The sequence below is a fragment of the Odocoileus virginianus genome, chromosome 17, assembly GCF_023699985.2.
Source record: "Odocoileus virginianus isolate 20LAN1187 ecotype Illinois chromosome 17, Ovbor_1.2, whole genome shotgun sequence".
NCBI lineage: Eukaryota > Metazoa > Chordata > Mammalia > Artiodactyla > Cervidae > Odocoileus > Odocoileus virginianus.
Window position 1 is genome coordinate 16,342,278 of NC_069690.1, and position 15,953 is coordinate 16,358,230.

General features: G+C 40.3%; 1 protein-coding gene across 1 annotated transcript in view; it reads left to right on the top strand.

Annotated features, from left to right (window-relative positions):
* MYO1D (myosin ID) overlaps positions 1-15,953 on the top strand; it is a 358,148-nt gene that overhangs the window by 111,474 nt on the left and 230,721 nt on the right. Inside the window, exons 8-11 of the mRNA XM_070478704.1 lie at positions 43-159; positions 9,798-10,001; positions 11,990-12,135; positions 12,221-12,335. Coding sequence (XP_070334805.1) covers positions 43-159; positions 9,798-10,001; positions 11,990-12,135; positions 12,221-12,335 — 582 coding nt within the window. The remainder of the gene's footprint in view (positions 1-42; positions 160-9,797; positions 10,002-11,989; positions 12,136-12,220; positions 12,336-15,953) is intronic.

Below are 15,953 nucleotides of genomic sequence, written 5' to 3' on the forward strand. Positions count from 1 at the left end.
AATGAAATGTCTGTGACCTCAGTTTCCTGTTTTCATTCCCAGTCGTCTATCAATGATGCTGCAGAATTCAAAGTAGTAGCCGATGCCATGAAAGTAATTGGCTTCAAACCCGAGGAGATTCAAACAGCATATAAAATCTTGGCTGCTATTCTTCACTTGGTGAGTGGGGACGCCTTTCAGAAGTTATCGCCTCCCTGTGGAGCTCGGATGTTCTTTCAGAAGGTTTGGGGTTTTGTAAAAAAGTAATTTATGTACAGAAAATTTCTCTGACATGTTGAAGAAATTACTGTATCTGTAGTTTCCTCCATCATTTTATAATGGTATGAGGGATTTTCCAAGCCACTGTAGGTTTTGAGACTGTGGCTTTCGTTTGCTGCCTTCTTGGTATGTTAGACTTTGAACTGGTTATTTTCAAAGGTAAAAGAATTCAGCAGTGATGTGACCACCCATGAAATAAGCTAAAATCTTTTGAACAGAGTAAACTTCTAATGGCATTTGAACCAGAATCACAGATTTCCAGAACTAGATTTTTATTGTCTCATTTTATAGATTGGAAATGAATGACTGGCGTAAAAGTAACCTCCACCCACCCCAAAAAAGCACAGCCAGTTCATCGCCGCCAATACTATGGACCACCCTGGCCCACTTGGGCACAAGTTATTTTCCACACATCACACTAAACTTAGAAGTAAAGAACTGTCAGTTGGAGTCTTTTCATTACTGTCTGTATTTATTAGAGATCTTGAAAACATAGTGAACGTGTAACCTGGTGGTAAATGAGTGACAACATGAATACAAATCTGGAATACAAATGACTTTTCACTTTCCTGTGGAGAGATTAACCCTAAGTGAATCAGAAATGCACAGGACCTGGGACGTCCCTGGTGGTGCAGAATCCGCCTGCCTGTGTAGGGGACATGGGTTCTATCCCTGGTCCAGGAAAATCCCAGGTGTGCGGTGCACCTAAGCTCGTGCACCCCAAGTGCTGAGGCTGCATTCTAGAGCTCCTGCTCCCCTATAAGACAAGCCACCGCAGTGAGAAACAGGCACCCCGCAACCAAGAGTAGCCCCCGCTCACTGCAACTAGAGAAAGCCCACATGCAACAACAAAGACCCAGTGTAACTCCCCCTCCAACAACAAAAGACAGAAATGCTCAGGACCTATGTGAAAAATATTATATAGCCACATGTAAACAATCTCTTAAATCAATGTGTCAGACTGGGAAGACTTTAACATTCTAAATTATTTCATTGTTTCAACTAGTTTATAAATACAATGTGACAATAATGCTTCAGTATCCAAGGAAGAATTTTTTTTTCAGTTGACATAATGATTCTAGGATTTACTAGAACAATAAACATGTAATAAAAGTGAATAAAAAGAATAGTAGGGTAGGGGGAGCTGGGTGAAAGAGACACAACTAATTCCAGCCGTTTAAAATGATAGTAAAAGGGAGGAGCCAGGAGGAGAGGAATAGGACAGGGAGACCACTTTCTCCCCTACAAATTCATCTAAAGAACAATTGAATGCTGAGCAAACTTCACAAAACAACTTCTGATCGCTAGCTGAGGACATCAGGCACCCAGAAAAGCAACCCATTGTCTTCGAAAGGAGGTAGGACAAAATATAACAGAGAAAAAGAGAGACCAAAGAGCTAGGGATGGAGACCTGTCCCAGGAAGGGAGTCTTAATAGAGGAAGTTTCCAAACACCAGGAAACCCTCACACTGGCGGGTCTGGGGGAAGTTTTCGAATCTCGGAGGGCAACCTAACTGGGAGGAAAAATAAATAAAACCCACAGATTACGTGCCTAAAAGCAACTCACAGCATAAAAGTACCCCAGACGCCCGCATCTGCCACCAGCAAGTGGGGGCGGAACGGAGAGGAGCGGGCGGCATTGCTTAGGGTAAGGACTGGGCCTGAGTGCCCTGAGGGCAATCGAGGGAGCTTTTGTGAGATACCAACTTAAACTGTGGGATAGCAAGAGAGAGAGAGAAAATTAACCGGCAGAACACACTGCCGGCCGTTCGCAGAACAAAGGGTCTGAGCAAGTCCAGAGAAGAGCTAGCCGGCTGCGGACCACCCCAGCCCCACCAGAGGCAGGAGGCAGGGGGGAGGGGAAAGGGGCAAACTCGGCCCCAAAGACGGCACCCCCTACCACACTGCAAACAGGCCTCCAGTTTCTAACCAAAGACTTCCTGAGATTCTGGATGGTCGACATCCGCCGGGAGGGTCGCAGCTAAACACAAGGCACACTGCACCCGGGGAGAGTGCGCCCGTCAAGCTCCTGGCTGCCTGAGCTGCTCGGGCGGGGAAGGCACAAAACGCAGGCGCAACCGAGTCCGCGCTTTTGTGGAACACCCGAGGGCTGGAACCGCGCGCAACGCAGGGCCCGCTCCATATAGAGCAGCCGGGAGCCTGAGCAGCGTAGACGGGGAAAGCAGGGCCCCTCCCTCCCCGCAGCGCGACTGAACTAGTGAACCTGAAGAGACCACCTCCGCCCGCCTGTGTCAGGGCGGAAATTAGACTCTGAAGAGACCGGCAAACAGAAGCCAAATAAACAAAGGGAAACGCTTCAGAAGGGACTGGTGCAACAGATTAAAATCCCTGTAGATGACACCGGAAGGGGCCTATAGATATCGAGAAGTGTAAACTGGAATGAGGAGCTATCTGAAACTGAACCGAACCCACACTGACCACAACTGCTCCAGAGAAATTCCTAGATATATTTTTACCATTTTTTCCCTTCCTTTTCTTCTTTCTTTTTTCTCTTTTATTTTCTTTTAAAATTCCCTATTACTCCCCCATTACTCCTTAACTTTCATTTTCATATATTTTTATGATTTATGAGGAAAAAATTTTTTTTCTTGTTTTTTTTCTCTTATTTTCTTTTAAAGTCCTCTATTACTCCTCTACTACTCCTTCATTTTCATTTTCATTTCACTATAACCTTGCCAAAAAAAAAAAAAAAAGAGAGAGAAGCCCTATTTTTAAGCTGAACTCCATATATATTTCTAAAAGTTTTTGTGTTTTTGTTTTTAATATTGTATTTTTAAGAGTCTAACCTCTACTCTAGATTTTTAATCTTTGTTTTTCAGTATGTGATATAAATTTTGGACATTTAAGAATCCAATATTCAGTTCCCATTTTTATTCAGGAGGGTGTTGATTACTCTCTCCCACTTTTGACTCTCTGTTTTCTACCTCAGAACACCTCTATTTCCTCCTTTCCCCTTCTCTTCCCAATCCAATTCTGTGAATCTTTGTGGGTGTCTGGGCTACAGAGAATACTTTGGGAACAGACAACTGCGTAGATCTGTCTCTCTCCTCTTGAGTCCCCCTTTTTTCTCCTCCTGCTCTTCTCTATCTCCTTCCTCCCTCTCCTCTTCTTCATGTAACTCTGTGAACCTCTCTGGGTGTCCCTCATGGCGGAGAATCCTTTCGCCATTAACCTAGAAGTTTTATTATCAGTGCTGTATAGTTGGAGAAGTCTTGAGACTACTGGAAGAATAAAACTGAAATCCAGAGGCAGGAGACTTAAGCCCAAAACCTGAGAACACCACAAAACTCCTGACTACACGAAACATTAAGTAATAAGAGACCATCCAAAAGCCTCCATACCTACACTGAAACCAACCACCACCCAAGAGCCAGTAAGTTTCAGAGCAAGACATACCACACAAATTCTCCAGCAACACAGGAACATAGCCCTGAGTATCAACATACAGGCTGCCCAAAGTCACACCTAACACATAGACCCATCTCAAAACTCATTACTGGACTCTCCATTGCACTCCAGAGAGAAGAAATCCAGTTCCATGCACCAGAACACCGATGCAAGCTTCCCTAACCAGGAAACCTTGACAAGCCAATCGTCCAACCCCACCCACTGGGTGAAACCTCCACAATAAAAAGGAACCACAGACCTCCAGAATACAGAAAGCCCACTCCAGACACAGCAATCTAAACAAGATGAAAAGGCAGAGAAATACCCAACAGGAAAAGGAACATGAAAACTGCCCACCAAGTCAAACAAAAGAGGAGGAGATAGGGAATCTACCTGAAAAAGAATTTAGAATAATGATACTAAAAATTATCCAAAATCTTGAAAACAAAATGGAGTTAGAGATAAATAGCCTGGAGACAAAGATTGGGAAGATGCAAGAAATGTTTAATAAAGACCTAGAAGAAATAAAAGAGAGTCAATTAAAAATGAATAATGCAATAAATGAGATCAAAAATACTCTGGAGGGAACCAAGAGTAGAATAACGGAGACAGTAGATAGGATAAGTGAGATAGAAGATTAAATGGTGGAAATAAATGAAGTAGAGAGGAAAAAAGAAAAAAGAATCAAAAGAAATGAGGACAACCTCAGGGACCTCTGGGACAATGTGAAACGCCCCAACATTCAAATCATAGGAGTCCCAGAAGAAGAAGACAGAAAGGCCATGAGAAAATACTCGAGGAGATAATAGCTGAAAACTTCCCTAAAATGGGGAAGGAAATAACCACCCAAGTCCAAGAAACCCAGAGAGACCCAAACAGGATAAACCCAAGGCAAAACACCCCAAGACACATATTAATCAAATTAACAAAGATCAAACACAAAGAACAAATATTAAAAGCAGCAAGGGAGAAACAACAAATAACACACAAAGGGATTCCCATAAGGATAACAGCTGATCTATCAATAGAAGCCCTCCAGGCCAGAAGGGAATGGCAGGACATACTTAAAGTAATGAAAGAGAATAACCTACAACCTAGATTACTGTACCCAGCAAGGATCTCATTCAGATATGAAGGAGAATTCAAAAGCTTTACAGACAAACAAAAGCTGAGAGAATTCAACACCACCAAACCAACTCTTCAACAAATGCTAAAGGATATTTCTAGACAGGAAACACAGAAAGGTTGTATAAACATGAACCCAAATCAACAAAGTAAATGGCAACGGGACCATACCTATCAATAATTACCTTAAATGTAAATGGGTTGAATTCCCCAACCAAAAGACAAAGACTGGCTGAATGGATACAAAAACAAGGCCCCTATATATGCTGTCTACAAGAGACCCACCTCAAAACAAGGGACACATACAGACTAAAAGTGAAGGGCTGGAAAAAAATATTTCATGCAAACGGAGACCAAAAGAAAGCAGGAGTCGCAATACTCATATCAGATAAAATAGACTTTCAAATAAAGGCTGTGAAAAGAGACAAAGAAGGACACTACATAATGATCAAAGGATCAATCCAAGAAGAAGATATAACAATTATAAATATATATGTACCCAACATAGGAGCACCACAATATGTAAGGCAAACGCTAACGAGTATGAAAGAGGAAATTAATAGTAACACAATAATAGTGGGAGACTTTAATACCCCACTCACAACTATGGATAGATCAACTAAACAGAAACTTAACAAGGAAACACAAACTTTAAATGACACAATGGACCAGCTAGACCTAATTGATATCTATAGGACATTTCACCCCAGAACAATCAACTTCACCTTTTTCTCAAGTGCACACGGAACCTTCTCCAGAATAGATCACATCCTGGGCCATAAATCTAGTCTTGGTAAATTCAAGAAAATTGAAATCATTCCAGTCATCTTTTCTGACCACAGTGCAGTAAGATTAGATCTCAATTACAGGAAAAAAATTATTAAAAATTCAAACATATGGAGGCTAAATAACACACTTCTGAATAACCAACAAATCATAGACGAAATCAAAAAAGAAATAAAAATATGCATAGAAATGAATGAAAATGAAAACACAACAACCCAAAACCTATGGGACACTGTAAAAGCAGTGCTAAGGGGAAGGTTCATAGCATTACAGGCCTACCTCAAGAAACAAGAAAAAAGTCAAATAAATAACCTGAACTCTACACCTAAAGCAACTAGAGAAGAAAGAAATTAAGAACCCCAGGGTTAGTAGAAGGAAAGAAATCTTAAAAATGAGGGCAGAAATAAATGTAAGAAACTAAAGAGACCATGGCAAAAATCAACAAAGCTAAAAGCTGGTTTTTTGAAAAAATGAACAAAATTGACAAACCATTAACAAGACTCCTTAAGAAACAAAGGGAGAAGAACCAAATTAACAAAATTAGAAATGAAAATGGAGAGACCACAATAGACAACACTGAAATACAAAGGATCATAAGAGACTACTACCAGCAGCTCTATGCCAATAAAATGGACAACTTGGAAGAAATGGACAAATTCTTAGAAAAGTATAACTTTCCAAAACTGAACCAGAAAGAAATAGAAGATCTTAACAGACCCATCACAAGCAAGGAAATCAAAACTGTAATCAGAAATCTTCCAGCAAACAAAAGCCCAGGACCAGATGGCTTCACAGCTGAATTCTACCAAAACTTTAGAGAAGAGCTAACATCTATCTTACTCAAACTCTTCCAGAAAATTGCAGAAGAAGGTAAACTTCCAAACTCATTCTATGAGGCCACTATCACCCTAATTCCAAAACCAGACAAAGATGCCACAAAAAAAGAAAACTACAGGCCAATATCACCTGACATAGATGCAAAAATCCTTAACAAAATTCTAGCAATCAGAATCCAACAACATACTAAAAAAAATCATACACCATGACCAAGTGGGCTTTATCCCAGGAATGCAAGGATTCTTTAATATCTGCAAATCAATCAATGTAATACACCACATTAACAAATTGAAAGATAAAAACCATATGATTATCTCAATAGATGCAGAGAAAGCCTTTGACAAAATTCAACACCCATTTATGATTAAAAGTCTCCAGAAAGCAGGAATAGAAGGAACATACCTCAACATAATAAAACCTATATATGACAAACTCACAGTAAGCATTACCCTCAATGGTGAAAAATTGAAAGCATTTCCCCTAAAATCAGGAACAAGACAAGGGTGCCCACTCTCACCACTACTATTCAACATAGTTTTGGAAGTGTTGACCACAGCAATCAGAGCAGAAAAAGAAGTAAAAGGAATCCAGATAGGAAAAGAAGTGAAACTCTTGCTGTTTGCAGATGACATGATCCTCTACATAGAAAACCCTAAAGACTACTAGAAAATTACTAGAGCTAATCAACGAATATAGTAAAGTTGCAGGATATAAAATTAACACACAGAAATCTCTTGCATTCCTATACACTAACAATGAGAAAACAGAAAGAGAAATTAAGGAAACAATACCATTCACCACTGCAACAAAAAGAATAAAATACTTAGGAGTATATCTACCTAAAGAAACAAAAGACCTATACATAGAAAACTATAAAACACTGATGAAAGAAATCAAAGAGGACACAAACAGATGGAGAAATATACCGTGTTCATGGATTGGAAGAATCAATATTGTCAAAATGGCTATACTACCCAAAGCAATCTATAGATTCAATGCAATCCCTATTAAGCTACCAACGGTATTTTTCACAGAACTAGAACAAATAATTTCACAATTTGTATGGAAATACAAAAAACCTCGAATAGCCAAATTAATCTTGAGAAAGAAGAATGGAACTGGAGGAATCAACCTGCCTGACTTCAGACTATACTACAAAGCCACAGTCATCAAGACAGTATGGTACTGGCACAAAGACAGAAACATAGATCAATGGAACAGAATAGAAAGCCCAGAGATAAATCCACAAACTTATGGACACCTTACCTTCAACAAAGGAGGCAAGAATATACAATGGAAAAAAGACAACCTCTTTAACAAGTGGTGCTGGGAAAACTGGTCAACCACTTGTAAAAGAATGAAACTAGAACACTTTCTAACACCATACACAAAAATAAACTCAAAATGGATTAAAGATCTAAATGTAAGACCAGAAACTATAAAAGTCCTAGAGGAGAACATAGGCAAAACACTCTCCGACATAAATCACAGCAGGATCCTCTATGACCCACCTCCCAGAATATTGGCAATAAAAGCAAACATAAACAAATGGGACCTAATGAAACTTAAAAGCTTTTGCACAACAAAGGAAACAATAAGCAAGGTGAAAAGACAGCCTTCAGAATGGGAGAAAATAATAGCAAACGAAGCAACAGACAAAGGATTAATCTCAAAAATATACAAGCAACTCCTGCAGCTCAATTCCAGAAAAATAAATGACCCAATCAAAAAATGGGCCAAAGAACTAAACAGACATTTCTCCAAAGAAGACATACAGATGGCTAACAAACACATGAAAAGATGCTCAACATCACTCATTATCAGAGAAATGCAAATCAAAACCACAATGATGTACCATTACACGCCAGTCAGGATGGCTGCTATCCAAAAGTCTACAAGCAATAAATGCTGGAGAGGGTGTGGAGAAAAGGGAACCCTCTTACACTGTTGGTGGGAGTGCAAACTAGTACAGCCGCTATGGAAAACACTGTGGAGATTCCTTAAAAAGCTGGAAATAGAACTGCCATATGAACCAGCAATCCCACTTCTGGGCATACACACTGAGGAAACCAGGTCTGAAAGAGACACGTGCACCCCAGTGTTCATCGCAGCACTGTTTATCATAGCCAGGACATGGAAGCAACCTAGATGCCCATCAGCAGACGAATGGATAAAGAAGCTGTGGTACATATACACCATGGACTATTACCCAGCCATTAAAAAGAATTCATTTGAATCAGTTCTAATGAGATGGATGAAACTGGAGTCCATTATACAGAGTGAAGTAAGCCAGAAAGATAAAGAACGTTACAGCATACTAACACATATATATGGAATTTAGAAAGATGGTAATGATAACCCTATATGCAAAACAGAAAAAGAGACACAGATGTACAGAACAGACTTTTGGACTCTGGGAGAAGGCGAGGGTGGGATGTTTCAAGAGAACAGCAGCAAAACATGTATATTATCTAGGGTGAAACAGATCACCAGCCCAGGTTGGATGCATGAGACAAGTGCTCGGGGCTGGTGCACTGGGAAGACCCAGAGGGATCGGGTAGAGAGGGAGGTGGGAGGGGGGGATCGGGATGGGGAACACATGTAAATCCATGGCTGATTCATGTCAATGTATGACAAAAACCACTACAATATTGTAAAGTAATTAGCCTCCAACTAATAAAAATAAATGAAATAAATAAAATGATAGTAAAAGCCACGGTGCTTTAAAACTTGCTGCATAAGTTCAGCACCAGATTAATCAACAGATTAGTTCACGTGCTGGTTAATTAGTTAGTAGCTGGCTAATATGTATGTATTGTTTCTTGAATGAGTAGAATATAAATAGACCCCAAAAATTGGTGGAAATTAACATGTAATAAAGGTTATATTTCAAATCAGGAGGAAAAGCTTAGACTATTCAGTTAATGGTTTTGGAGCAAGTAGTCATCTGAAAAAATAAAGTTAGAGTCTTACTTTATACTGACATACCTTCTGGCTGGACTCAAGGCTTAAATATGAGGGAAAAAACTGTAAAAGGAATAGAAAAATCTATTAAATATTCATAAAATCTTCAGAGTTGGAATGATCTACGCATGACACCAAAGAAAGAGAAACCCTGAAGCAGATGACTTAGATTTAACTACATAAAAATATAAAATTTCCATCCATCAAAACCATACACTGAAAATGGAAAGATAGATGAGTGTCTGGAGAAGGATGAAATGGATGAAGCACCCAATTTTTATGTGTTGAGATATTAATGTATTTAGGAAGATCAGTGCTACAGACAAGGGAATTCTCTCGCACTGTCAAATCTTCCCCTGACATGGTTTTTCAGAATCTCATTGGAAACGGTGTGTCTTGGTCTTTCTCTTCCGATACAGGGAAATTTAAAGTTTGTAGTGGATGGTGACACCACTCTGATTGAAGACGGCAAGCTTGTATCTGTCATCGCAGAATTGCTGTCCACCAAGACGGACATGGTGGAGAAAGCCCTCCTCTACCGGACGGTGGCCACGGGCCGCGACATCATCGACAAGCAGCACAGCGAGCAGGAAGCCAGCTACGGGAGGGACGCCTTCGCCAAGGTGCGGTGTTAACCGGTGTCCTGTTGGCCCTGTGAGGCTCTGGTACCAAATGTTAATGAACCCCTGAGTTTCTGTTTCTAGTTATTCGTGGTTAGAAGTAGGGTGGCTTGGCGGTCAAGAATCCGCCTGCCAAGCAGGAAACGCAGTTCAATCCCTGGGTGGGGGAGATCCCCTGGAGAAGGAAATGGCAACCCACTCTAGTGTTCGTGCCTGGGAAATCCCTATGGGCAGAGGAGCCTGGCGGACTACAGTCCATGGAATTGCAGAAGAGTTGCACATGGCTTAGCAGCTAAATGACAAGAAGGAACAGTTTGGGGGAGGTGGGAAGATCAGCAGTCCAGACGAGATGTAAGTTTGAGACAGCTGTGAGACATCCCAGATATGCTGCCAGGTAGGCAGTCAGGCATGGGACCTGGAGCTCAGAGGAGAGCCTGCATTGAGACAGTACTTTTGGGAGGAAACATCATGTCACTGTTGGGGAAACGTCATGTCACTGTTCTTTATTGTCGTATGAAATGACACAGCAAAGAGGAGATAGGGAGAGAAGAGAAGGGGACCAGGAGGAACTCCAGCTTTTAGGGGTCAGGTAGAGGAGATAGTTAGATAGCACCACTGTCTTAATCAATGTGAATTTGAGCAAACTCAAGAGATAGTGGACCACAGAGGAGCCTGGCATGCTGCAGTCCATGGGGTCGCAGAGTTGGTCACAACTTAGTGAATGAGCAACAACAAGAGAAGACCTACTAAAGGTCACCAAGAGGGAACAGCTGGTGAAATAAGAGGCACGTTAAGACAGTGTGATGTCATGAACCAGAGGGCAGAAAGTTTCAAGGCAAGAGTGGGAAACTGGGTTGAGTGTTGCTGAGTATCCAGGTAAGATGTCCACATAGAGATATGAGAAAGTGTCCATACAGACATGCTTAGGGTCCTTGATGAGCCATTTCAGTGGACTCATGAGAGAAAATGAAGACTGGAGTGACTGGAAGAGGAGGTGAAGAGTGGAGGTCATGAGTATGGACATGTACAGGTGAAGAGAGTGGGAATCTGGAGGGACATGTTAAGGAAAGACTTTCTGTAGATGTGACGTTGCAGGACACGTTTGTATCAGGATGTGAATGTGTGCGAGTGTATGGTGCCTTTGTCCTTCCGTGCTGGTGTGTGTGCCCTTGGGCATCAAATGTGTATTTGATCCTCAAGGAATTTGAAATGCTGTCCTTTTGGTTTAGATCTTTATTTAGCATTATAAATTAATGTTTATGTATTTAGAATCCATAGAATATAGAACTTGTTGGTTTTCTGCTTTTTATAAAATAAAACATCAAAGTGACTTATACAAGTTAGTAAGCAACTTATTGGTATTACCAGGTCACAGAAACACACCTAAGGAATTTTGTTGAAATATAGCTTACATAGTGACCAATAATAACCAAGATCCAAACGTCATGCAAACGTCATGTAGTTTTTTAGAAAATGGTCTTCATTTCTCATTTTTCAGCTTAAAGGGTTAACAGCTATGCTAAATGGTAAGGAGAAGGTCAATAGAAATTTAAAACATCACAAATCCAGGGCTTCGCTAGTGGCACAGTGGATAAGACTCCACCTGCCATTACGACACGTGGGTTCAATCCCTGGTCCAGGAGGATCCCAAATGCCATGGAGCAACTGGGCTAGTGCACCACAACTACAGAGCCTGTTCTCTAGAGCCTGGAAGCTGCAACTGTTGAGCTCACCTGCCGCAACTACTGAAACCCATGCACCCTAGGGCCCTTGTGCCACAGTGAGGTGGGATGGGGCCGGGGGGCTCTGCAATGAGAAGCCCACACGTCTCAGCAAAAACTAGCCCCCATTCCTTGCAACTAGAGAAGAGCCCACACAACAACAAAGAGCCAGAACAGTCAAAATGAATGAATGAATAAAATTTTTTTAAAAATCCAAACAGAGAACTCATTTCCAACATGCAAGAATTTACGTGGTCATTTTCATCACAGGCCATATACGAGCGCCTTTTCTGTTGGATTGTTTCCCGCATCAATGATATTATTGAGGTCAAGAACTCAGACACCACCATCCATGGGAAGAACACTGTTATTGGTGTCTTGGATATCTATGGCTTTGAAATCTTCGACAACAACAGGTAAACTGGAGCAGATACTAAAAACCGTATTGTTTTGTTGTTGTTGTTTTTTAAATTTGTTTGAGCCTAATTCTTTTTCTTGCAGCTTTGAGCAATTCTGCATCAATTACTGCAACGAGAAGCTCCAGCAGCTGTTTATTCAGCTGGTCCTGAAGCAAGAACAGGAGGAGTACCAGCGGGAAGGAATCCCCTGGAAGCACGTGAGTGGACTCATGATAAAGCCAACTTCTAGCATCCTAGGGGTCAGCTGATCTCCTTGGGTGCTTGAAACACAGCACCCTTAGCTTTCCTTTTGGGGTATGAGCATACAATTCATTTTCAGAGTTGACAGGTGGGGTTTCTCTAATTTAATCAACTCTCTGTTTGGGACCCAGAAAAGGCTGAGTTAAAATCAGTAAACTTATGTTCACCTGATGGCTGATACCCTGTAGGTTTTTTTCTATTTTGTTTTTTCTTTCTAATTTTATTGAGGTATAATTGACATATAGCACTGTATAAGTTTTGGAGGAGAAAATGTCAACCCACTCCAGTATTCTTGCCTGGAAAATTTCAGGGCCAGAGGAGCCTGGTGGGCTACAGTCCATGGGGTCACAAAGAGTCAGACACGACTTAGCTACTGAGCATGTTCGCATGCACTGTGTAAGTTTGAATTGTACAGTAAAGCAGTTTGACTTAACGCACATCATGAAATGATTATCACAATGAATTTAGTGAATATTCATCATCTTATATAGATATAAAAGAAAAGAAAAGAAATATTTTACATTGAAGTAGAGTTGATTTACAATGTGTTAATTTCTGCTATAGAGCAAAGTGATTCAGTCATACACATATGTGTACATTTTTTAAAATACCCTTTCCCATTATGGCTTATCATAGGATATTGAACCAGTTGTCTATGCTGTACCGTAAGAACACATGGCTTTTTGGTTCACATCTGTCTGTTTGACTTTAGCATCCTTTATTAGTTATTCATAGCAGCAGCTTTTGCCTTCAGTGGACAGAACTTGGCTTCCTAGTAGAGTTTCTTCTCCTTCCTTCCTTCTTTTTTTTGCTCTTATTCCTGTTTTTTCTTCCTCTGCTTAGTAAACTCAGTGGCACTTTGTTGTCTTTGGTTAATGAAGTTCATATTCCCTGGAACCAGTGCATGAAAACAGCTGTGATAACTTTGATTTCCGTTTAGTCTCCACTGTGTCACACGACAGTCTCCCCCTCTCCTCTCGGGGCTCTCTGAGAACTTTGTCTTTGTCACTAGTCCGATAAGATGTAGGCAGACAGTTTGATTGATGCAGGGTACAATCCCACAGATCACAGCTAAAACCATGACCGTTAGACTTCCTGCTCATGATCGAAATGGGACTTTGTAATTTTCTTTGAAATTTTTATTATAAAACAATTTTGAGAACAGACTTAAAAAATTCAAAAACTTCTGAGTTTCCTTTTATTTCTGTGTTTATCCTTTTGCCAAGTATAGACAATGAAGTCCATATTTGTTTTCTGATACTCAGTGTAAGCAGTAAAAACCTATTTGAAATGCTGTATTTAAATTACTTTTATATTCCTTCCCAGCATCTTACTTTCTATCTCCTCTGATTCAGGAAAAGTGGATACTGGAAACATACATATATGATATATAATTACATATTATATATCTTATATATGTATATATGTGGTATAATAACTAGCTTTCCTGCTTTAAATTTCTTCTTTGCCTTCCATTGTGTTATATATTAGAATACCATAAAAAATTTTGTTCAAATATATTAGTATAAATATTACCTATTTACAAATAAACCAAGGGTGTACTATTGCTTTCTAATAGGATTGCCTATAGTTTTGATTTAAAGAGTGAATTCTCATCACATATTTAACATGTAATTCAATTAAGTTAATATGCAACTTTCATAGAATGAATCTGTTTCTCATAATACACAATTATAACTGGGGTTTAGATTTTTATAACAAATTTAATCATAAAATTTGTTATTCAGATGTGGTTCAGAGATACTGGTCAAAAATATCCTTTAACAATCAGAACATCAAATTCCACAGGCATAGCTGATACAGGGAAAAGTCAACAATGGCAGGAGGCTATTCCAAACATATGAAAAGGGAGAAAAAAGCCCTTTAAAACAATTCTTAGTGAAATAAACCAAGAGAAATATGTCCTAGAGGAAGCAGAAGACTCTCTCAAGGGTAACAGTTACTGAGGACAGGCCGAATGCCCAAATTAGAATCCCTATTCTGGGCAAGTATTTCCTTTAAAAACCCCCAACTTACTGACATAGACACATTTGTTGTCGTTCAGTCGATAAGTCGTGTCTGACTCTTTGCGCTGCAGCATGCCAGGATTCCCTGTTGTTCACTATCTCCTGGCGTCTTCTCAAACTCATGTCCATTGACTTGGTGATCCATCCAATCATTTCATTCTTTGTTGTCGCCTTCTCCCCTTGCCCTCAATCTTTCCCAGTATCAGTGTCTTTTCTAAGAAGCTGGCTCTTCGCATCAAGTGGCCAAAGTGCTGGAGCTTTAGCATCAGTCCTTCCAGTGAATATTCAGGGTGGGTTTCCTTTAGGATTGACTGGTTTGATCTCCTTGCAGTCCAGGGGACTTTCAAGAATCTTCTCTAGCACCGCAGACACACTACTATATATAAAACAGATAACTAATAGACCTACTGTGTGGCACAGGGAACTCTATTCAGTACCCTGTAATTATCTATATGGGAAAAGAATCTAAAAATGAGTGAATATATGTAACAGATTTACTTTGGCTTCCCAGGTGGTACAAGTGGTAAAGAACCCGCCTACCAATGCAGGAGACATAAGAGACGCAAGTTCAATCCCTAGGTTGGGAAGATCCCCTGGAGAAGATCATGGCAACCCACTCCAGTGTTCATTCTTGCCTGGAGAATTCCATGGACTGAGGAGCATAGCAGGCTACAGTCCATGGGGTTGCAGAGATTCACACCCTACTGAGTGACTGACACACATCCAACTGATGCAGTCTGCAGTAAATCAGAAAGTAACACAGCATTGTAAATCAGCTATGCTGCAGGAAAAATTATTTAAAGTAAATAAAAAGTAAAAACTCCATCCCATCTGTTTGTCTCCTGCATCCCCTAAGAAACCTCTTGGGAATGCCAGGTTGCTGGAAGAACCTGATTGGAAAACCACAATTTTAGGCAATGCTTAAAGCAGCATTAAATTGTGAACCAAAAGCTACTGGACTCTTCAGCAAAGACTAATTACTTGTAGATAGCCAGCTGGAATTTGGGAAACAATTCTTTTGTCCTTAGGACAAAAGACTTAGTCTTTAATTCCACAGTTGCAAAGTCTAAGATTTCAGCTATGTGGATGAATATAGAGTTCCTACTTTTTGAACATTTTAAGAATATTTTTTCCAAAGATACAAATAACTTTTTTCCCTGGTGAGAAATGTAATAAATTACCCACAAGAAAAGTAAACACTTAGACCAGGACTGATCTGTCTCTGTACTAACATTTTGTACCAAGCCTGTCCTGTGCATCATAGGATGTTTAGCAGTATCCTGGCCTCCTCCTACTGGATGCCAGTCGCATTCCATTAGTCATGACCGTCAAAAACGTCTCCAGACATTGCCAGATGCCCTAGGGGTTCCGGGGGAAGTCACACTCCATTGAGTATCACTGATTTAGACAAACCGGAAAAATATAAAGAAAGTAAAAGCCACCCAGTTTGCAGACTTTGAGTTCATGGAATACAGAGGAGGGCTTGGAAAACTAGAGGTGGAGCTGAAAGCCACAGCTGGCATGAGCCGTGGGATTTTTAAACACCAT